Raw genomic sequence first — 24,388 nt, 5'->3', positions numbered from 1 at the left:
TTGGTCACTCCTGAGGGTTTAATGTAAGGATACTGCCTACATACATTTACTTTTTATTTACATTTTCATTTTATTTATCATTCAGGGGATGCTTTATCCAAATGTACAAATTTATGAATGATGGAACATTTAACATTTCACCTTAGGACCCAACAATAGACCCTATACAAGATTAATTAGATTAGCAGCTTGGAAAAACAAGAAAACAAGAGTTTATTTGTTGTTAACAGCATTTAAAAAAATGTAATAATGGAAAGTTAAGGATAATGGAAAGCCAATATGTAAATGAGTGAAACTGCCTATGTTTGTTCACTAGAGGGTGCTATACATTCACCGCTGAGATGCGTTCTCCTCTTATCTCCTTAGCAGACACCTGCAGCGTTTTCAACTAAACCACAGGGGTTTTTTCTTCTGAGAGAAAAACATTTTCACTGTGGGTGATCTTTCAATCTTTGCTTGCTTGAAATGGGGCCAATTATTTGGAAAGAATCATGTGTCCGTCTCTATATCCTATTCATGAGATACTCATCTTAGCATTACATTTGTGTCTATTTGAATGTTAAGCTTTCAATTTTTAGATTAAACAATGGTTTGATAGTCTTTAATTAGTTTTGATTGTTAAAAATTAGCTTTTCAGTGTTAGTTTAAGTATAAAATTAACTATTCTATTTTTGAATAGTATTCAAGAAATTGAATATTGTCCCATTTCTTTTCAAAATGCAATAGAGTACACTAGTTGTTGTTTTTTGTTGTTGTTGTTTTTGCACTGTGCATCACTCCAATTGAATGTTTGTTTTCAAAATCTTAAATTTATTTCTTACCTTTTTAACTAACCTAACCATACTGTGCAAAAGTTTTAGGCCACCATGCCAGAATTGGATTTGTTGTTTTTGCAATATTGTAGTGATCATACATAATTGTTTCTCAGTTTCTTTAATAGAATACAACCAGAAAATACAGGAAATATGTATATAGTATTAAAAACTGTATAATAATGTAAATTGATATGTAAAGTTTTTTAGGGTAAACTGCAGGATCTCTTTAACATACAGTAAATAAAATTAAATCCTAATTTCAAATTTTAAATAAATTAGTCCTTTTACTTCATTCTGCTCAAAAACGCTGTTTAGTGCCAAGAGATGTCACACCAAACACCAACAATGCCTTTAGAAGATATTTAATCATGAAAATGTACTTTTTTACTTTTTTGTACATATTTTCTTTATTTTGTATGGACATTAAAACTTCTAAAACAAGAAGTCTGGTGGTAGGTGGTGGCCTAAGACTTTTGCACAGTACTGTATGTACATATATATATATATATATATATATATATATATATATATATATATATATATATATATATATATATATATATATATATATATATATATATATATATATATATATATATATATATATATATATATATATATATAACACACATGGTTTTTTATTCTTGCTGATTTCTTGCTAATATTTATATTGAGCCACAAGGTTAAAATGTTTGATGTGGTTAACAGTGGCGGCCGGTGACCTCTCTTCTGAGGGGCGTGAATTCAATATATGTGTTTTGCATGTCGTGTGTGTCGCTCGTCATGTCAAAATATGTGTTTGTTGCGTCAGGTAAACCATGTGCATCATGTCAAAATAAGTGTCTGCTGCACACGCGTTAAAAAGGGTTTGATAAAAGAGAAGCTCACATTGACAAAATACCCACAAGACACAAACTTAACACTAAACTCTTGAGATTACGCATGAGATTAAACGACATTAAGCGTGTTTGGCAAACGTGAGTGTCTCTTTTATCATAAACCCCTTTTGACATAACACATGATGCACATAAGTTATCATGACGCGCCGAACACACATTTTGACATGACGTACCACACACATGAGGGGCTAAATATATGTTGTGACATTGTGCGCCCTCGAAAAAGAAGTCACCAGCCGCCACTGGAGGTGAACCTGGTTTGTGGTCTATTAAATATTTGCTTGCTACTTTATATATTAACATATATTACCCTTAACAATTTTTTATTATTAGAATGCAAAACCGTACACATGGATAGTATGCAGTGATACATGTTTTAAAAATGTTAGTATTAACCTGCATTGTTGTCACATGACCTCCTTACATGTCAATGTTGTCACTTATTAAATGAATAGATGGTTATTCTGCTTCTTTGCATTCCGATCAAACAATAAATCATTCATTATATTTAAACCATTGATTCAAGCAGATTGCATTCTGGGACACAGGTTTACATGATGTACCCTTTGCATATTTTGGTATGGGACATTTGAATTTGGATATTCCATGCAAGTAGACAATTTGCATTAAGTAAAAATTATCGATTTTTTTTTTGCCGTAAAAATCATGTTCAATGAAGATATTTTGTAAATTTAAAAAAAAGTATATATTATTAGTAATTTGTTTTGCTAAGGACATCATTTGGACAACTTTAAAGGCGATTGTCTAAATATTTAGATTTTTTCCAACCTCACATTCCAGATTTTCAAATAGTTGTATCTTAGCCAAATATTGTCCTATCCTAACAAACCATACATAAAAACTTATTTATTCAGCTTTTAGAAAATGTATCTCAATAAAAAAAGACCCTTATGACCCTTATTATGGTTTTGTGGTTCACGGTCATATATCAACAACATTAAGAGTGCTCTGTAATTCCAGTCGTAACCAGTAACATAAAATGTAACCAGTAACATAATTATTTTATGTTCATTTAATTTCAGTTTAAACATGCATTCATTAAGTCGTGGTTAATTATTTTGAAAAACTTTGAAAACATAAGTCAATCGACAACTCCAGTTTTCGGCCTTGCTTAACCATTAATATACGGTAACCCTGGACGGTCGTCCGTTACGCTGTGCATTGACTGTAAAATTCAATTATAGCGATAGCTGAAACGAGAGCCGGTGTGTTCTCAGCCCTTTGTCATTTCTTCCGCATTTCCGTTTATTAAAACTTTCAGCCGACCACATGAGAACGTCCACCCACATCATAAAACATCTTCACACTCGGCCAAGGCGCAGGCGGGGTGCTGTCACTGTTGATTATGCTAACAGAGATGATGGTTATTTTGAGAGGGCGAGCTGAGCTGTCACATTAAAATGTAAGACATGGGGTCAAAGCCTCTAATATTACCAAACTGTAATAATATGTGCACTGTCAGAACACAAGAGAGTTCGCTTTATATGCAAACAGCCATATGAGTTCATATCTATGTATAATTCTGTTGCATAACTGTATTCAGCGCATCTAGATCACTCCTGTGAAATGCACAAATCTTTTTTTAAATACCGTATGAAATTACCAAAAAGAAAAGCTGTGATTTATTTCATACAAATAAGCAGAACCCTTCAAGAATATGGCAGTATTAAAACAAAGTAAAGCTAACACGTTGAAGAAAAAAATTCTGAATCTGCACAATTTTAGGTCAAATGTTGAAAAGTAAGCAAATTCGTGCCTGTAGAACATTCAGGCATGTTTGTACAAAAGGTCAGATTCCAATGTCTCCATCGAAGCACAAGAAGTTTTTGGAAGGTTCTCAAAAGATGATGGGAAGCCATCAATCCAACTTGTGGAGTCTGTGCAGCACATGCTGTCATTAAAGAGATACAGTAAGGAAAATAAGTATTTGAACAACCTGCTATTTTGCAAGTTCTCCCACTTGAAAATCATGGAGGGATCTGAAATTGTCATCTTAGGTGCATGTCCACTGTGAGAGACAATTTATGATTTTTTTAAACTATTTATTTGTGTGATACAGCTGCAAAAAAGAATTTGAACACCTAAGAAAATCAAGGTTAATATTTGGTACAGTAGCCTTTGTCTGCAATTACAGAGGTCAAACATTTCCTATAGTTCTTCACCAGGTTTGCACACACTGCAGGAGGGATTTTGGCCCACTCCTCTACACAGATCTTCTCTAGATCAGTCAGGTTTCTGGCCTGTCGCTGAGAAACACAGAGTTTGAGCTCCCTCCAAATTATTCTTTAGCAGGGTGTTCAAATACTTATTTTCCTCACTGTAGTTTATCCAAAAATGAAAATTCTGTCAACATTTACTCGTCCTCATGTTGTAACAAACCTGTATAAATATCTTTGTTCTGCAGAACACAAAGGAGGATATTTGTAATTAAGCTGGAAACGGAGGCACCATTTGAACATCTACTTTAGAAGTCATTGGTGCTCAAAACTGGTTTAGTTACAAACGTTGCTCAAAATATCTTTGTTTTCAGCAGAGCAAAGAAGAAGTAGATGCAATCATGTAGTAAATGATGACGTAATTTTTTCTTTTTGGGTGAACTATTCCATTAACATAAGGATAAAAATAAAATTGTTCGCTTAAATTTTTACTTTATATGTAACATAAAACTTTTTTTGGATTAGGAGGGAGAACAGAGCCGTTTGTGGACTGTTGGATGCCCAAAAATGAAAATTCTGTCATTTCCTCACTCTCATGTTGTTACAAACCTGTATAAATGTCTTTGTTTTGATGAACACGAACGAAGATAGTTTAAGGGAATGTTTGTAACCAAACCGATCATGAGCCCCATTCACATCCATAGTAGGAGAAAACAATACTATGGAAGTGAATAGGGCTCATGATCGGTCGTGATCCCTTTAAAAGTTTAACATTTTTAGAAAAAAGCTTTAAAGGGGACGTATCATGAAAACCTTTTTCCATGTTTAAGTGCTATAATTGAGTTCACAGTTCTTCTATCAACCTAAAAAATGTGAAAAAGATCAACCTGGTAACTTAGTTTTGACAAACCATTCTCTGCAAGCATGTGAAAAATAGGTAATTGAAATTTGGCTCCCCTTGTGATATCAGAAGGGGATAATACCACCCCTTAATCTGCACTATTTAACCACTGCACTAGCACTGAGTACAGAGATCAGATCATTTGCATTTAAAAGGACACAGTCCAAAAAAACACAAAAATGGCAATTTTAACATCATATAATACATAATCTGCAGGGTATTTTAAGCTAAAACTCTAGGGACACTAAAGATTTATTTAACATCTTAAAAGTCTTGTGAAATGCTCCCTTTAAAGAGGTTTCTCACACATATCAGTTTTTGCCGAAGGTCCAGATAAAATATTTCTGTACAGATGTGCATGATGAGCTTTTGATAACCTCATATGTTTTCGTGATCGAGCGATCAAATGAAAGCCAAGAGAGATAGTTTCCATGTCTTTTCAAACTCTTCCTCGCTAATGTGCTGGAATGTTATGGGCTGGCTCTGCATACATAATTGATTAAAAGTGATTTGAGCTGGTTTATTGTGTATGTGTTTGAACTGTGTGTGTGAGAGAGAAAGTAATCACAACTTAATATATTCTTTTTCATATACACAAAACACTCGAGGCTTGTAATTGTGCATTATGAAGGACATTTTACTGTCAGCATTACTGATTGGGTTTCATTTCTTTTGGCTTTTTTCTACTGCATAGTAAGGCTCGGTACCTCTCGGTACGGCTAACTTTGGGGGGTATCCACTGTGTACAGTACCTAGTACCTGGTATTTTTTTAGTAGCATCTTGGTTGAGACTCCAATGGCGTTTTTCCATTGCATAGCACGCCACAGTTCGGGTCGTGTCAGCTCACCTTACTTGGGCTCGGTTAGCTTTTCCATTGAGTTTAGTATCACTACTAGGGATGCACCGATACTGGTATCGGGTATCGGCCTCGATACCACATTTTCTAAAGTACTCGTACTCGTTAAAAAGTCCCCCGATACCTGGAATCGATACCACGGTCTGAGAAATGTCTATGTTTGAGCGGCGTGTAAGGGGTTAATGCCTCTTGTGTTGTCCAAAGAGGTAGAGTTTACAACAAACTGGAAAACTAGTCCTTTGGTTTTTTGTTAAATTATATGACTAAAGCTGTTACCTGTAAATTTAAATCATGTTTTTTTATTAAGTACTCGGTATTGGTATCGGCAAGTACTGAAATGCAAGTACTCGTACTCGTACTCGTATTCCAAAAAAGTGGTATCGGTGCATCCCTAATCCCTACACAATGGGAGGGATTATAGGGGTGTTGTTATATTTGCGTTTCCTACTGCTGTGACACCATACAAAAAGTGGGAGCGAGCATCGTTGGAATGCATTGTTTCCCATACATTCATTAATTTTTTGTCATTTTTTTTAGGGATGCACCGATAGGATTTTTTTGGGCCGATACCGATTTAAACAGACAACTTCTGGCCGATGCCGATATTAAACACTTGTATACAATACTATACAGTTGGTCTATTTGCTAGTTTATTTCTGCATCAAATTATTTTTACTGAACATGGATTTGATCTAATTAACATTCAACTGACCAACATAATAAGAGAGACACAAATTAAGCTAAAACAAATATAATAAGACAGCATGACAACCTTCAAAGGTGTTTTTTGCTGTTCAGCATTTATTTTATTAACAACATTAACTCGTGTTTTTACATATAATGGAGATCTTTATGCAGTTAATTAATAGGCCGATACCGATTGTTTTTCTCGTGCTATTGCCGATATGCCGATGGTTTCAAATTCATCAAAAATCGGCCGATAAATATCGGCGGCCGATACATCGGTGCATCACTAATTTTTTTCCATTATAGACCTTCCCAGTCATATTGTGAATATGAAGGTATTTACAGTGCTTCTTAATACATACGGTATTATACATTTTTATAAGTAATTGTAATTGCTGTTACAATGCATTAAAATCAATTGATGGTTACAGTTTTACAGAGTGTACTGCAGAAAAACGCATAATAAATGATAAGCTAAAACACATCACATTGGTTGTTGGTGATGCATTTAAATGCAATGTATTGTAAATATAAGCAATAAAATGGTAAGTGTTACAGTATAATAAAACTGTTTACAGTTGGAACATGCCAAGTGATTATATGTCGTGTCCTAACTCATAATAAATAGCCTACAGAAGGCACGTCTTTGCATCAAAGCCGTTTAGAGACGTTTTGACATAACATTAGTTATCCACCTAATGCATTCAGATTTTTTGCACTGCACTTCATCTTGGCAGTGCCAAAATGAAAAATTTTCTCATCAATTATTCACGCGCGCTCAAATACGCAAGGGACATTACGACGCGCAAAGAACGCACAAATGAGTTTTTCTTGCCCGTAGCTGAAGTATGTAACCTGTTTGAAAGTCTTATGAGCTATGAGCTGTAACATCAGATTAAAACAACTGACTAAAAGCGAGGCGGTGAGGGCAATTATACACGAAAGTTATGGTGATGACTTGTACTCTTTGTACCTGTATGCTTACTGAAACGAAACATTCGACTTGTAAAGCATTGCATAGTTTGTTTTATTAAAAAACACAGCCACTTATAAAATATGGAAGGCATTTTGGATTAAAGCATACGTAGATATGTTTACCTTACACAGAATTTATGTTGAACTTCTGAATTGACAGAATTGAGCCTGTGTAATAATAGTACAAATCCTTTCTCTCATCGAGCCATTTCCCATAATTCAACATAATGAAACTTGCCAAAAGTTTGTCTAAAATCTTGGAAGTGAATGTCTTTGGTCAATGATATAACTGACCTGACCTATTTTGCTTTATTTTTCCAAACATACTCCACTGATGACTACATAAGTTGCATGCTTAATTTTTCATCTGGATTTAACCCTATTATTTTTCTGGCAGCCTTATTTGTTTGTCCCTAAATCGTCACAGTCGTGTTAAGCTTGGCTGTCAGTGGTGGCATGGGATATTTGCCAACATTTGTTGCTTTGTTCACGTATGAAAAAAATAGCAATGAGAAACCTTCAGATGAGAGACAGTGCAGTCTGGCTGCATTCAAGTCTAGGCCTCCATCCTTATTTATATTTATTTTTCACTATTTTTATTAAAGGGGACATTTCACAAGACTTTTTAAAATCTTGGGTGTCTCCAGAGTACGTATGTGAAGTTTTAGCTCTAAACACCCTATAGATAATTTATTATAACATGTTAAAATTGTCACTTTGTGGGTGTGAGGAAAAATTTGCCATTTTGGGGTGTGTCCTTTTAAATGCAAATGAGTTGATATCTGTACTGAATGGCAGTGGCATGGTTGGATAGTGCAGATTAAGGGTGGTATTATCTCCTTCTGACATCACAAGGGAAGCCAAACTTCAATGACCTGTTTTTTCACATGCTTGCCGATCTTTTCACATGCTTGACATGTTAAAAAAGTCTGAATACCTCAGTGGTAGAGCACTGCGTTTGCAGCGCGAAAGGTCCTGGGTTTGAGCCCAGGAAACACACATACTGATAAAAAAATGTATAGCTTGTAATGGACTGTAAGTCGCTTTGGATAAAACGGTCTGTCAAATGCATAAATATATATAAGAACTAGGGCTGTCAAAATTAACGCGATTAATGCGCGATTAACGCAACACGCAATTTCTGTTTGACTCTTGGTCTAGCCCACAGCTGGATGAATTGAGACGCAGCAAGTGACCCGCGCTGTCTAGATGAGTCGGAGGTTTTCATAAAAATAAGAACATTAAGCTCTCGTCTAGCGAATAAAATACTCTAAATGGTCATTAAACATCTAAATGAACTTTATTTTTGCGTTTTCTGAGAGGTGTGCTGTCCCAAATCCATAATCTAAAGCAAAGATGCGTCTTCATTCACTTGATTGTATTTTGGTTTCGTTTTTAAAGCATGCAGAAATGATAGAAAATATACTGCAGGACTTGCTTGATGTTATAATTATTATTAAGAAAGATAAAGTTCGGGATCTGATTGATGTTAAACGAGTTATTAAGAGTGACAAGACTCAAAAGCGATCTTCCTGACGCTGACGTCTGAAGCACATGCACACAAACGCGCGAGTGCACAAGCCCGATATATATATAGGCATTGACACAAAATTACAGTTTTAAAATTATCAGTTTTGACAAGAGTTTACGGAGGTAGGACCTATAATCTGTTATATTTGAAGTGAATGTTTGGTTAACTGTTGAGGAAAAGTATCTGTTGTGTAACATTGTATTAAACCCTTGCATTAGCCTACAGTATCTTAAAGCGGTGTGTCTCAATGTCAAAATGAAAAACATATATGTAACACACATTGATATTGTTTTTGCTGTGCATGACAAAACAGGTGTAGTTCTGTCATGTTTTGTCAGATTCCAACAAATCATGCATTGTTTTGAAGTTTTTTAATGTTAAAATATAAATAACAAATTGTTTAAAACTTGCTCATCCCAACTCAATTTGCCAGCACAGGTCACAAATGATGCAGCAGCAAACATAAATGGAGAAAGAACAAGGTCTTCTAAAGGGAAAATCATATAGAAAACTATCGCTGATGGTTCTGTTGACAATGTAAACAGGATGTTGTAAACAATTTGCATATAGAATATATATTTGTCCAAATCCATGTTGATTAGAGCATTAAAAACTTGAAAAGTGTTACATTTAGGTAAATTTAGAACAGATAAAAATGTGAGGTTAATTTGCGATTAATCACGAGTTAACTCATGAAATCCAGCATCCGATTAATCTAGATTAAATACTTTAATCTCTTGACAGTCCTAATAAGAGCACAACTTTGATTTTTAAGAATATTAAGCAGTGGCGGATTGTGATTGCTCATCCGAGGGGCGCGGATTCAAAATAAGTGTTCTGCGTGTCGTGTGTGGTTCCTTTTTTCAAAATATGTGTTCTGCGTGTCGAGAGATCCTGTGTGCATCATGTTATTTGTCAAAATAAGTGCCTGCTGCACAGGCGTCAAAACCGTTTATGATAAAAGAGACGCTCACGTTCACAAAATACACGCAAGACACTCCCTTAACAGTAAACTCTGATTAAACATGAGATTATGCGAGTATCTGGCAAACGCGAGCGTCTCTTTTATCATAAACCCTTTAGATGCCTCTTCAGCAGGCACTTATTTTGACAAGACACGTGATGCACACAGGATCTCTCGACACACAGAACACAAATTTTGAAAAAAGGAACCACACACATGACAGGCTACATACATGTTGTGACGAACTTCGCATCGAGCCCCTCGAAAAAAGAAGTCACCGGCTGGACCCTGAGTTGTGTGTGGCACTATACCGAGACAGACAGACAGAAATGACAAAGCAATCACGATTGGCTAAAATGCTAATGACATTCATTTTTCTGCAAAGAAACACGCATGTAAACACTATAGCAATATATCGGCTCAAAAGGTGCACTTATCGTGTGATAAGGCGATTAGGACATTATTGCAACAGGCCTACTTAGGATTTAATTTCATTTGGGTTTAAGAGATCCTGCAGTTAGTTGCATGCTATTGCTCAAGTGGAAGGGGAGTTTACCCTAAATACTTGACACTTTAGCTTATACTTGTATACTGTTTTTAATACTAAATACACATTTCCTGTATTTTCCGGTTGTATTCTAATAAAGAGACTGTGAGACAATTATATATGATCACTATAACATTGCAAAAACAACAAATGTAATGGTGGCTTGGTGGCAGAGACTTTTGCACAGTTCTGTATGTCGGTGGCTTGATATGAATGCACCCTATGCTTTTTGTGATGCTAATGAAAAGAGCCTCTGCCCAGATTCCACTCTTATTTGTGTAGTGCCTTTTTCTTCTCGAAGGATTTAGGATTTTCCTTGGATGTTCTTGCGGTTCTGAGACTGATCTGGCAGTTCTGGTGAGCGTTTCCAGAAGTGCTGTCCTTAGATTCCCTTTCAGGTGGCTGCAAAGTTCAGCCGAACTCCTCAGGAGTTGACGTTATGAAAAGATGCTCACCTGTTTTTTATGTCCTGTTACTCAAATACTCTCTTTCTCGCCGAACCACACAAGGCTCAGATTTACGGAAGGGGCCAGGTGAACTCGCTCCAAAGCAAACCCCACCTGCTGAGCCCTGCTTCGGGAAGCACAAGGCTGAGTATCGGTCATCCAAACCCATGCAGCTCTTCAAAATACCAGATCACCATGTTAGTACGCTGAATACATGAGTAGCGGTTGAGGTGCGATCAAAGACGTTTACGGTAAAACTGGTTACGCTTCCCCAACCAAGTTCCCAAGATTTGGGCCAATGTAAGCCAAATGTCCAAGAGGTTTTTTATATGAGGTCATTAAAGTAAGATGCATGGAACATGTTGACTCAAAGCGAAAGCATTGACTTTACCGTTATTAAGGATTGGCTTGGTCTTGAAGGGTCTGGTTTCACTTACAAATAGCAATTGTTATCACACCTTTCTTTTAAAACATCTCTGCTGTCGTCTTATATACACGACGCTCTCTCAAAAGACATTCCTGCGTTATCTTGATGCCGTGGCTTAAGTGTCCGGTGCCAAGCTCACCGTTGGCAATTTATCACAAATTCATGACATCTTAAATCAACTCAAAGACATGTAAAATCTCCATTTGACTGCTACAAGCTGTAAAAAGTCAAACAAAGTTCAGCGTTCGAAGGGTAGAGAGGTCAGTCATTTTGCGGTTTTGGGCTTGTTGAAGTTTGGAAAAATTCCTAATCTGAAATTTGGCAGTACCAAACTGTTATTAAATTTGCCTCCAAAGAACCTTGAAATATTTAACTTTGTTTTCTGAAAAGCTCACTTACTCCTCTGTTGTTAAGTTTGGTAGTGGCATTGTGATTTGCGATATTGTCTGGGCGTGCAGACATCTTGTTAAGTCGCTGTGTTGTTTACAACCCGATTTTGTTTGTTGGGTGAGTGCCGGGTGCCCCTCTCTTGTTGTTCTTGAAATTATAGTGGTCATGTTGTTATCTTCTAAAGTAATATTAATAGCTTCTAAAAGCTTCCAGAGATCTTGGCGTCCGTCCTTCAGACTGCAAAGACTTCTCAACAATTAGATCTGCTCCCTGGGGCTGAAGCAGCTGTCACCAGATCAGTTCGGAGACCGTTTCTTCGCATTCTCCCCTGAAAGGCATGTCAGCTAATTTGTTTATGGAAATAACTACAGGCTTCGATAATCGTGAGCTGTCGTCCTATAGGTATCAGCATTCCGAGGGGCATAACTCACGCTTTAACCGTTGTCTTGATTGTTTTATGTCGCGCGGCTCGCTCTGAATTTTGTTGTTTCTTATCTTAGTTACACTGGAAGGGGAAAAGCTCATTTGATGCGCTTTGAACGTCTGATTCAACCGATCTTTGGTTTTCTGCAACCGAGCAGATGTTGTAATGGTGAAAGAGCTAGTCATAACATCTATTGTGCATCTGTGGGTGTTTGCCGCCACGGTTTTTATTCGTTCTTGAATGTGCTACTACAAGTGAGACTGTGTAACTTAAGGCCTTTTTCTGTGTGTTTGTGTTTTATTTCTCCAGGACGTATTTTGGACCTGAAGACGGGGACAGTGAAGAAGGAAGGACAGCAGTCCTCTATGAGAATGTGTATGGGCTCCAGACGTTCCTTCATCTGTAGAATGAGGTACGGTTTGTCTTGATAATGATGCACACTAATCTCTTGTAGAGGGGGTGCTGTGGGGAGGTGGTCTCGGGCTCTGATATAGCAGCCAGAAGGTTTCTGGTTCAATTCTCGCAGTTAATGAGCCGTAAGGTATCACCACATAAGGGTTGTTTACACTTGACAGTATGGGTGTAACGAAACATCCAGGTTAAGTTTTTGTTTTATATTATGATACCGGTTTCAGTGTACAATAAAATCACAATATTTTGAATTTTAAATCTAACAAATTTATTTCCAAACCATGAAACGTTTTAATAACATATGTGGCCCGTTCAGTGAAATTCAGGTTCAATTCTCATAATCTAATGATGAGATTTGGAGTATCAATAGCACTCTAATTGTTTCTCATGGGGATGTAAGGTATTTTCAACATTTACAAGTGGTAGAAATGAGTAATGGAAATGGTAAATTCCGAATAAAACCCCCTTAATTCGCAAAAAAGCTCACTTGAGGTGTTTTTTTTATATATGCCAAAAGGCAGTAAATGCCAATAATAGGAGATGGAAACACATTTGCCAAATAAATTCTGACGTAGTGTATATTAAACCTATGTGACTGATCATCTAGCTGTATCAAATGACGTTGTCTTTACCATTTATGGGGCTTGACGTCATCCCAGTGCCCTTGCTGCTAGTGCCTGCATCAAAAATTTCGATAAAACTTTACAATAAGGTCTCATTTGTTAACATTAGTTAATGTATTAACTAACATGAACTAACCGTGAGCAGTACATTTGTAATTTGTTATCTTTGTTAAAGGCGCTCTAAGCGAATCTGTGTTATGTCACTTTTGACATTCGAAATGTTGTCAAACAAAATGGAGCATAGCTAACTCCCCCCCTCCCTTCCGTGCTTTCTGAACGAGTCATGAATGCGCCCAACCCCCATTCCCAAATCCGTCTTGTTGTTTATTGGCTGGAACACGTTTGTTATGTTTCGTGGTTGTAGGCTGCAGCACTTTTTGTTTTTGTTGCAGTTTGCAGAGCCTGGGCTGTCTACAGAGACCGCGTTTTTTACAGTGTGTTCAGGGGACAGGCAGCTAGCAGATAGTGAGGAGATGTTTACTGTATGAAACAAAAAAAATTTTATGGCCTAAAACCCCCTTCATTTGCTCTAACAACTTGATTGAGACGCACCTGATTTGCATTTCTTCCTTTGAGAATTTTGAAAATATTCGCTTCACGTTTGGATGGAAACACAAATAGTGATTTTTATTGCCATCTGAATCCAGAATGTCAATGTTTTTCTCCGACCACCCGTGTAAGGATTCCCGGCCAAATTACCTACTGTTTTTGACAAACACCAAGGTTGTGGTATTTTAATTGCCGTCCGAATCCACATTTGTGAGTTTATAAAATCAATGCAAAAGTGATTCTGGACATCCAGTAAGCCCACTAAAAAGCAGTCAGGATACAACACAAAGACTGTGACCTCTAGCATTTTGACCGTTGTCACTGTACACATCTTTTTTATCTACAATGGTAGTTTACCTAAAATTAAATGAAAATGGATTTGAACATCCTCTTGAAAGCAACAAATTAACCCTCAAATAGTAACTAAATTCAAGTGTATTCAGAAAGCAGCTCAAGAGATTCGCTCACAGTTGATTTCATTAGAGTTTGATGCTAGCATGTGTCTAAGCTAGCAACATAAGAATAACAATACATGGCACAAATAATAGGGGCTGTAGTACAGAGGTTCTAAGCCTTTTCACTTCAAGGCCCCACTGTTGTCCACAACCATATTTAAAGCCCCCCATAACCCTCTCCCCCTGTTTTGTTTTATTAATTGTAAGTCATCTTGAGGACCCCCTGAGTTTGTTGAGGCCCCTAGTGATTGAGAAACACTGCTCTAGTACATGTTTCCCGCATGGCATTGCGCTGGCAACTCCAAGGTCACGGGTTCGATTTCCAGGCAGTGCACGTACTGTTAAATGTAAAGCTTGAATGCATTGTAGGTCACTGACTTGAACATTACCTTATGCGCAAAAGATATATGTGATGCTGTCAAAAGGAGGATGTGTCTTATAAAGCAGTTTAATGTTGCTGCCTAGCTTATGATTTGAGTCAGATGTGCCTTTACTAATGCGTCTAGATTGGTTTGCATTAAATTTGTGCAACACTTTCACAATTATATTATGTGTTGATTCAGGGTTTCCCGCAGAAAATTTGTTAGTTAAGGTGGTAAGGTTGTGCAGGTGGGCAGGCTGGGGGCGTGGCAATCAAAGGGGCGGGGCCTATGCATCATGATGAAAATATTTTTATTTAAAAACTCAAATAAAACTCAATTTTGAAGAAACTATGACAGAAAATGAACACATACTAGATTATTAATGAATTAAATGTTTTATCAACAGGCTAGTTATCCTCCAGACATTGACGGACCATGTCTTTCTCTCATTTCGGCCATGTGGCGCGTGCCCGCTCGCAGTGTGAAGTGCGTCCACGCTATTCTCCGAGATGCACTTGACGGCCTTTTGTGCAGCAAATTTTTTATTTGGACGACCTTGTTAAGGTGGTAGGGTATCCCAGCTTAGGTGGGCCGCCCGAACTGAAAAGTGCTGCGGGAAACCTGTGATTAAAGTGACCATGAATTTAAACTTAAAAACTTTTATTTTTCATTTAAAAAGGAATAAAGCAATGTTTTTATAAATTACTTATCAGTGCGTTGGATAATTTAAAAAAGTGCCCTCTTAATCTTTAAAAAGAAACGTTCATTTTAGCAATTACATTTATATCAATACTTATGGATATGTTATAAAATTCCAATGAAACTTCCTTTCGTTGTGATTCTAATAAAATGGCAACTTTTTTCAAATACATTAATAGTTTAACATGACGTCATTTAAAAAAAAGATTCTAGTTTTAGTCAACAGAATAGTCAGAATAGCATTTTTAGCAACAGTTTTTAGTGTAAACAGAAGTTAAGCTTGTTTGTTCCTTAAAACAAATAGTTTCCTGTTGCTGTTCCTTAAAAATGTCCAAAATGAGGAACGAAATTCCTTTTCTTAGTGCATCACGGTTTAAAAGGTGTTTCCACTTACGATGTCCTTTGAAATCATCTATATTTAAGAACAGAAGAAAACATGTTTCCCAAATGCATCTCAAATGTTTTCGTGCTTGTTGTAATCGCAAACTATTCCAGGATAACGCATCGTTTGGCTCCGTATGTCATTGTACTCGATTCAGCACTGATGATATGAGCAACATCAGCTAAGAATGTGTTTGTGTTTGTTTAACTGTTACTATTTAGAGCACGTTTTTAATGAAAACTGTATGTTGGTGGATGACCGCATCTGTGTGTGCGTGTAAATATGATTGGGAACCCCTAATCATGACTCTTTAAAAAGTTCTTCCATAAGTCTGCTCATTTAATAGGCAAACTTTACATTAACTCTACTAGACATCACGACTGAACTTTATATATATTTTTAAATTAAATTTTAAAGCCTGTGTGTGTGCTCGCAAACCAAAAACACACACACATACACACACTGTTCATTTACATACCTCGCATTCATGGTGAGTGATAAAACCATTTTGACAGACCTGAGGGAAATTGTGCTTTGTCTGCCAGATCGAATGGAAATGATTTTGGGAGCCATGAATAGCTCAAGTTGTTAAATATTTGGCCCTGTTATGTGAATGTCAGAGGTCTCTGGTCGCTCATATCGTCTTTACTGTATTTACGTGTGTACTGTATGCAATAAATATTGTGTACAATAACTGGAATATAAGTTGGAAAATAGTGCTTATATTTAGTGGTTGAGATACAAATAGTTTGATGCATTGGGGTTTAAAAATTCTGGCATATGTTGCGTTTTATATATTTGGTTTATTTGCTATTCCTGAAATATATGATAACATATGCCTTTGGTTTAGATTAGATATTACCTTGATAGAGAGGACATTATCTTTTTCCATTATTAAAAATGAAAATTTATAACCAGAAGCCATTTTACCTGGGAGACACTTACCTTAAGTAACCCAGCAAGCACATATGGCACATTATTCATGCTTCAGTGAAAGTAATTTAATCTCTTTTTTGGAGTTTGTCTATTAAATGAAGCAGACTTGTTGAAACAGGCTTTAAGTTAGTTTTTAAATGAAAGAAAGTCATGCAATAAATAAATTGATGTTGATTTGTAGTTGGCAAATGGTGCTAAGATAATTTGACAGATCATATCTTTTAGATCAAAATTGTACAAATTCTGAGATATCCATCAGTGTTTTTAGAATTTAAAAAATGACAGAACCTTTTCCGGTCAACTAAATCTCTGTTAATCTTCCAGCACTGAGTGCATGTGACATATTGAAGCTGAATCATTTCTGATTACACCACTCTTGAAAAATTTGATCCGATTGTGATCTCTTCATTCTGGCTGTTGATGCCATAACTTATTCAATTCAGATTTCAAGGTGCAGTAAAACTGTATTTAGCTAGGCATAGATGAATAATAAGAGTTGTACATGGTTATGACATATCATGAGCCTTAAACACGATTGTTTCCTCCTTATGTAGCCTAAACCTCGTTCATATGAGGTAAACAGGCCAATCTTAAAGGGGCCATGGCATGAAAATCTGACTTTTTCATGTTTAAGTGCAGTAATTGGTGCTTCTGTCAACGTAGAAAATGTGAAAAGATCAACCCAGTAACTCAGTTTTGGTAAACCATTCTTTGCAAGCACGTGAAAAAATAGGTCATTTAAATTTGGCTCTCCTTATGATGTCATAAGGAGCTCTCATTATAATAATACCACCCCTTCATCTGCACTATCCAATCACAGCACTGCTATTTAGTGCAGAGAGAAAATAGTTCACAGAACAATTGAGTTTCAATTTCAACAAACCACCATCATTGCGATCAGTGTTTGCACTTCATCAGCTCATTTGCATTTTAAAGGACACACTCAAAATGGCACATTTTTGCACACACCTACAAAGTGGCAATTTTAACATGCTATAATAAATTATTTATATGGTGTTTTGAGCTAAAACTTCACATATGTGCTCTGGGGACACCAAAGTTTTATTTGACATCTTAAAAAATTATTGTGACATGTCCCCTTTAACATAACACCAACTGTGACGTTACAGTCGAGATGTAAACCCCAACATTAAATTACACATTCAATTAAGTACAAAGATGTTATATAGCTAAAAACAAAGTTGTGAGAGTTAGCGCTTTATGCTAGTTAATGCTATATGCTAGCATTTAGGCTGAAGTTCTACTATTGACGTTACAGTTATGTTTTGCAGGTCCATACTGAAAAAAAACCCACAAACTTACCACTCAGCAATGTTCATTTAACAATCTTCAAACAATTGATTATACTTTAATTTATGTATTTTCGTCTGATACAGACTTAAGGTCTGTTTACACACACACAGAGCTACTGAACTGAACTGCTCTGAGAAACAGCCAATCAGAGCAGAGCTCAAAATAAGGTAATAATAGACCATTTTATTATGGGCAAGACAGATCCTAGGCTTGTAAATGGACATGTAAAACCGTCTTTGTATAATTTACTTAATAAAGCCACATACCTCCTATGTAGATATCAAAGAACAGATTTAACAGATTATTTCAATGCATTCTTTGGCAGCTTTAACTCTTTTAACTTGAGCTGTTCAAAGGCAGAGACTACATCTGTATGGGTTTGTAGTTCTTTTATGATTATTATATGTCTTTTTGAGAATGGGATTTTGTGTTTGTCTTTTTAGATGCGGCAGTGCACCGTTGGATCATATCTCACTGAATCGGTTATCCAGTATGAGAAAAAGATACAGGTATGAATTTGTACTCATTTCTCAATTTATTTGTGACCCTAAATCAAAAAACCAGTAGCCAACAATAAATTGTATGGGTCAAAATTATAGCCAAAATAATTTTATGACGTCAGCGCCGATAGCCGTATAAAGCATATTTTGTGTGAATAAATGACAGATTTTTGATATCGGGTACATCGCATGACATTTACACATAGCTCATCGGCCACTCATCATTTCAACTAGTCAAAAATTCCTCATTCCAGAAATAAATGCTAACTGGAGACTGTGATTGCGTGGAATGTTTGGATGTTTCATTTGAAGAAGAATGATGCGAGTTTAGCAGAACACAACGCCGCTGCGTTTATTATTTCCAGAAGGTCTGTTTCAAAGTAACTTGTTTGTGCATGTGCGAGTGGGTCAGTGGAGGGAGAACCTATCAGATGTCCTCCAAGCTTAAGCCACCGTGTCAAATGTTAGCATTTTTTAATGTTAAACAAATGTGTTTTTATTTTACAAATGACATTTTCAGGGTTCCACCTGCAGTATCAAGTGTTCAAGTAAGCGTACAGAAAGTGAAAAGGAAAACAGACGTAAAATAAAATAAAACTATGCCTTCTTCACTGTGTGAATTGAACATATGTTGCTCTTTATTGAAGCGTACGTTATTAAGTTAAGTGCAGATGTCTTTCGAAAAAGTTCAGTTTTGACACATTTTCAAGTTATTATTTTACATTCTGACTATGACACAACCTACTGTGTTTACATGAATAAGTAGCCAAGACGGTCGATTTGATTTAATTTCTGAGTGCCGAGTTATTGCAAGTACTTGTCATAAAGCATGTACACAAAAAAATGCTAGGCAATCAGAATGCGCACTAGCTCTCAATGGGTCACATTCACTAATATTTGCATACGTTTTTTTGTATTTATATGCACATTTGAACTTTCAATTCAATTTAGTTTCTATTCAATTTAATTTATATAACAGTTTTCACAATTGTTTAATTGTTTCAAAGCAGCTTTACATTAATAAAAGCAGGAGAAACACAGAAAAATTGGTGGACAACTATAGCAGCAAATTACAGTGGCTAAGATTAAACCATACAAGGGAGCGTAGTAATTATGTAACGTATAGAAGAGGGTGCTAAGTTAAGCCAATGTCAGCTGACTCCCTAGGGGTTGAAAAAAACTCCTAGGAGAAAAAACCTCCCAAGCTTTTTAGTCAGGAGGAAAACGTCCTAGGAAAAAAAACCTGGAGAGAAAGCCAGATATAGTTAATTCTACAGATGATATACTATATAATAGGTATTATTTAATACAATTTTATGGGAATTAAAACATTGAAACATTTTCAAGTAGTTTCCCGGACAAGGATAAGCTCAAGCCAGGACTAGACCTTAGTTTAATTAGGAAATATACCTAGTTTAAACAAACATGCCTTACTAAAAACATTACTTGTGTGCATTTTAAGGCAAAACAAAGGGCACTGATGTATTTTAAGATATGTTGTTTTAAGTTTGAACCGCTTTTACATTTGTTTTAGTCTAGTACTAGTCTAATCCCCGAATCTGCCCCATTATTTATTTATGTATTTATTTATATATATCAATGTAACGGGCCAGCCGGTGGTCGTTGGTCAGACATCGGCTGGGCATCATGTTGCAGGAAGGCCAGTAAATCAGTGGTGTGATGACCTTCACAGCAGCAGGAACTGGGTCTGTTGGTCTCATTGTCCTCGGGATCAAGGAAACGACAGGGAAAGAGAAAAAAATCATCTCAGTTCCAGATAGGCTAGCTATTGCGGCATAAGTATATTACCCAGACGAGTTATGTGAATACTTTGTTCCAGACAAGCTAACTATAGCGGAATAAGTACATTTACTACACAAATTCTGCAAATGCTTTGTTAGAGAGAAATGTCTTTAGTTTAGACTTAAAGTGATCGACTCTGTCTGATTCTCAAACATTTTTGTTAAATCATTTCAGAGCTTAGGGTCTAAGTAGGAAAAGGATCGGCCACCTTTAGACATTTTTGATAATCTAGGGATAATTAAGTGACCAGAATTTTGCCAACCGCAGTGTATGTGATGGATTTTATTCTGATAGTAATTCTCTAAGATACAAAGGTGCTAGGCCATTTAAGGCTTTATAGGTTATTAGTAGGGATGTCCCGATCAGGTTTTTTTGCCCTCGAGTCCGAGTCCGAGTCATTTGATTTTGAGTATCTGCCGATACCGAGTCCCGATCCGATACTTCTATAATACATTAAAAAAAAAAGAATAAAGAAGAGCGAAAAACAGAACCAGTCCAGGATGTTCCTTATGTTCCAGCGCATAACTACAGATGTGTTAAAAAATAATGACTATAGAGTATATATGTTCAGGGGTTAAATTGGGGTTTGTTTTGTAGGGAGGCTCTGGGAGGGAGGGTTCGATGGGTAACATGTTTAATCCTGATGACAGCAAAGCCACTGGGTGTGTTTCAATGACATTTTGTATCTCTGATAGGATTTTATAAGTTTCAGTTTTAAAGCTGTGCCACATGTTGACCCAAACTTTAAAACCTGAACTTTAAATTATGCAAATCTATGAGTCTGACACCCTATATGCATTTGGTGCACATGTCATTATGCACAATTGATCAAACTTTGAATGAAGTTATAAGACTTAACCTCCTTGACTCATTCTAGGCATAAGATAGGCTACCCAAAAAGACTCAATTAACAAGAAAAACAACATACTGATTCAGCAATATATCTTATAAATTAGCCATAGAGATTCCCTAAGCTGGTCAGCAGTTAGTTAAAAAATACCTACAGTTAGGTCGTGATTCATTTGTATAATCAAAATACATTATTTTATTAAACTATACAATCAGTTGTATCGAGTTATCTAGTTAACATTTTGTAATGAGATGAGTGACATGGCTATACATACTTTAATACTTTGTTTCTAGACTTCTATTAAGTTTTTTCGACATGGGCACCATTCTTACCTCTCTTTCTCTCTCTCTCATCTCTACAGTAATGTCAAATGCTCCTGCGCGAATGCGCGTTCTTGAGGTTCTGAGTGAGACGCGGAACTGCGTCTGAGCACATGTTGACAATAACGATCAACGCGTCGTTTAAATGAGCGGTAAAAACGCGGTTTTGTCGTGGGTTCCTTGCACGCACGAGTGTGAAGCCTATGAATGAAAGCACGTCAATAGGCTTGTTCGACTTCATGCGGCGCCGCAACAATCGACAGCCGAGAGACGTCAAACTACCGCGAGAGTGATCCGCGAAATCATACGGAGGAGTTTGCTTTTAAATCGCTCTCGTGGAACTTTGACGTCATGCAGCACCACAAGAACCGGCAGCCAGATGAAGTCGAACAAGCCTATTCTCTTCAGTTCACACGCACAAGCGCAGCGCGTACACTGGCGCGGAGCAGAGCGAGAACTTAATGGATTTTAAACCCTGCATATGTATCCGAGTCCTGATCGGGAGGTAACGTCCGATTCCGATCGAGTCTGAAACCACGTGATCGGGGCCGATTTCCGATCACGTGATCGGATCGGGACATCCCTAGTTATTAGCAATATTTTAAAATGAATGCGATATTTAACTGGTAACCAGTGTAAAGATGCCAAATTTGGACGTTTGTGGTCATACTTCTTAGATCAAGTAAGCACTCTAGCATCTGTGTTTTGAACCAGCTGATCTTCTCACGAAAATGTTCTGTCCAGTTCACAACACGTGTGTACACACATGAATTTGTCTTATTGAATTTCGAGTGTTCGGAATGAGAGACCAGGTGCACTATGGTAATTATAGCTAGTAGTGGATTATAAGCCTAGACAATTATTGCGTACATGTGGAATAATTTGCTACAAAGTCCACTATGTGGAGAAAAATCGTGGAATGTTTTCCTCAAAAAATTCTTTTTGACTCAGAAAAACAACAAAAAATAAACATCTTGGATGACATGGGGGTGAGTAAATTATCAGGATTTTTTTTAAGAAAGTGGAGTAATCCTTCCATCCATGTTTCTTTGTCACAAGCATCTTTCCCCACAATCCAAGCAACCACAAGTATCTACTTGAATAGGCAGTTAGCCATAGATAGATATTTTTAGAATAATAGTAAACTCATCAAAGCTCATCAAACCCGGAAATGTACTTCAATCACTGTAGCATGATGCCATCATTTTTTTTAAGAGTGATTGCTGTGTGGTAGTCATTAGCCATATGTTATATATATATAAATAAAATAACCATGCTCTGCTGGAAATGTCAGTTTGTAAATGGACAATCAAAACTTAATAACAGGAACAGCTGAAAAGTACTTGCAAAAATAATAACATCAAAGTTAGAGGAAATGTCAGCGGGAGATTGTAAACAGACTCCGCTTTTACAGTTTGGCTGTAATGTCTTGGTACGTATGCCGTATGGTACTATTTTTGGTTACATCGTTTAACATAAAGCATAATGTATACCTTCCTGTCACAGAAGTCAATCAAATATGAAAATTTCTTATTGTGGGAAAGCATATGGAATCACATTCTTAAGAAGTTAAATGTCCCATTGTTTTGCGCATGCAGCCTTAAAGCCAAGCAAACTAGAGCGTAAATCAAACGTGTTATTCTCCAAGAAATTCCTAGAAGGCTTTCTTAAGAATTTAACTGCAATGTTCTTGTTCAGTTCTCCTGTAATTTGCCCTTTGATCCCTTGTGTTTAACCCCCTGCCCTCCTGCCAGACATGTTCTTTGTGTAGAGCCTGATGCGATGCGGGCCGTGACAGCTCTGGAATGCTGAAATTGCCTTTTTCTAGGAAGATCTAATAGATGGATGACACATACGTGTCTGTTGTTCTTATGCAAAAAAATGACATACATCTTGTTTACCCCATGTATTAAGATCTGTCGCAGATGATGTGATCACAAAACGTCACTATTACCTGAAAATCGAATGTGTCGTCTTGTGACCTCTTGTGCTGCGTATGAAATCGTATAGATGATAAGTACCAGGATGACCTACTACTTCAGTATAGAATTTTAAGTGTGTTTCTTTGGGTTGTGGTTGTTTTGATTATAGGTTAAAGGACAATAACAATGAAAACACAGTGGTTGCAATATGTCCGAAATGCATTCATATTCATGTATTCGACCACTTGGTGATATATCAAAATTTACAAGGTGTCAGATGTTGGACCCCCTCTGATCCCAAAGCAATTCTTTTGTCTTTTTTTATAGGGGTGGGATGTAACACAATAATACTGCCATGCAAAAAGACCATGATGTCCTTTGATAGTTAAAATGATCCGAGTCAGTTTCAAGTTGTTTTTCAAGATGAGATTTATAGCACCATTTGACAAAATGTTCTGTGGTTTTCTCAAATTAATTCTTAACTAAAACTGAAAATTAATTAAAAAATAAACCGTAAAATTGAGATTAGTAAGAAAAGCTTGATGTGGACAGATGTGTTGTTGTTCTGCTGTGTTTGAGTTTGACGTGCAATACTAAAGGGAACATTTTTGCCAGGCTGGGTTTCGAAATCAGATTGTAAAGTGCCAAACGCAAATACCAGACAGGTTTTGTTTGTTTCATTTTCTTTGTTTTCTCTCTTTCGCCCTGCAGGAATGGACTCGGACCATCTAAGGAAGGAGAGGCGCAGTACTCTGTTGTGCACTGTACTGGCTACATCAAGGCCTGGCCACCAGCGGGTACTGCAACCGCACACAGAAACACTCAATAACCGCTGTCATCTTTTCAGTTCAAAGTCGCCAAAAGTGCTGAAGCTGACATATACACAAAAGACATAAAAAGCACATACAAAACAACAGGGCAAAGAGTTGCAGCTTTCGGATCTCCGTATTTTTCTGTGGCCCTGCCACGGACTTTCTTTTCCGTCCTTTCTTGTCCTATTTTTTTACCATTGTCGCTTCGGTTTAGGGTTAGATTTACATAAAATGACATCCCTACCCAAACCCAACTCTAACCCCAACGCCAGGCAACAATTATAAAAAATATAAAAGAATACATCAGAAAAAATAGTATAAAGCAATACTTAAAGTGACATACTAACGCAAACACCAAATCTAACCCTAAACCAAAGCGACAATGGTTTGAAAATAGGAAAACGCAGTTG

At 36.7% G+C, this 24,388-nt stretch overlaps 1 protein-coding gene across 7 annotated transcripts in view; it reads left to right on the top strand.

The window, feature by feature from the left end:
• arnt2 (aryl-hydrocarbon receptor nuclear translocator 2) overlaps nt 1-24,388 on the top strand; it is a 122,362-nt gene that overhangs the window by 33,464 nt on the left and 64,510 nt on the right. For all 7 annotated transcript variants that reach the window (XM_065294273.2, XM_065294275.2, XM_065294278.2 and 4 more), the window contains 3 exons: nt 12,350-12,452; nt 18,215-18,280; nt 23,878-23,963. In XM_065294273.2, the coding sequence (XP_065150345.1) occupies nt 12,350-12,452; nt 18,215-18,280; nt 23,878-23,963 (255 nt within the window). The remainder of the gene's footprint in view (nt 1-12,349; nt 12,453-18,214; nt 18,281-23,877; nt 23,964-24,388) is intronic.

This window comes from Paramisgurnus dabryanus, chromosome 2 (assembly GCF_030506205.2).
Source record: "Paramisgurnus dabryanus chromosome 2, PD_genome_1.1, whole genome shotgun sequence".
NCBI classification, from domain to species: Eukaryota; Metazoa; Chordata; class Actinopteri; order Cypriniformes; family Cobitidae; genus Paramisgurnus; species Paramisgurnus dabryanus.
This window is presented reverse-complemented; position numbering and strand designations above follow the sequence as displayed.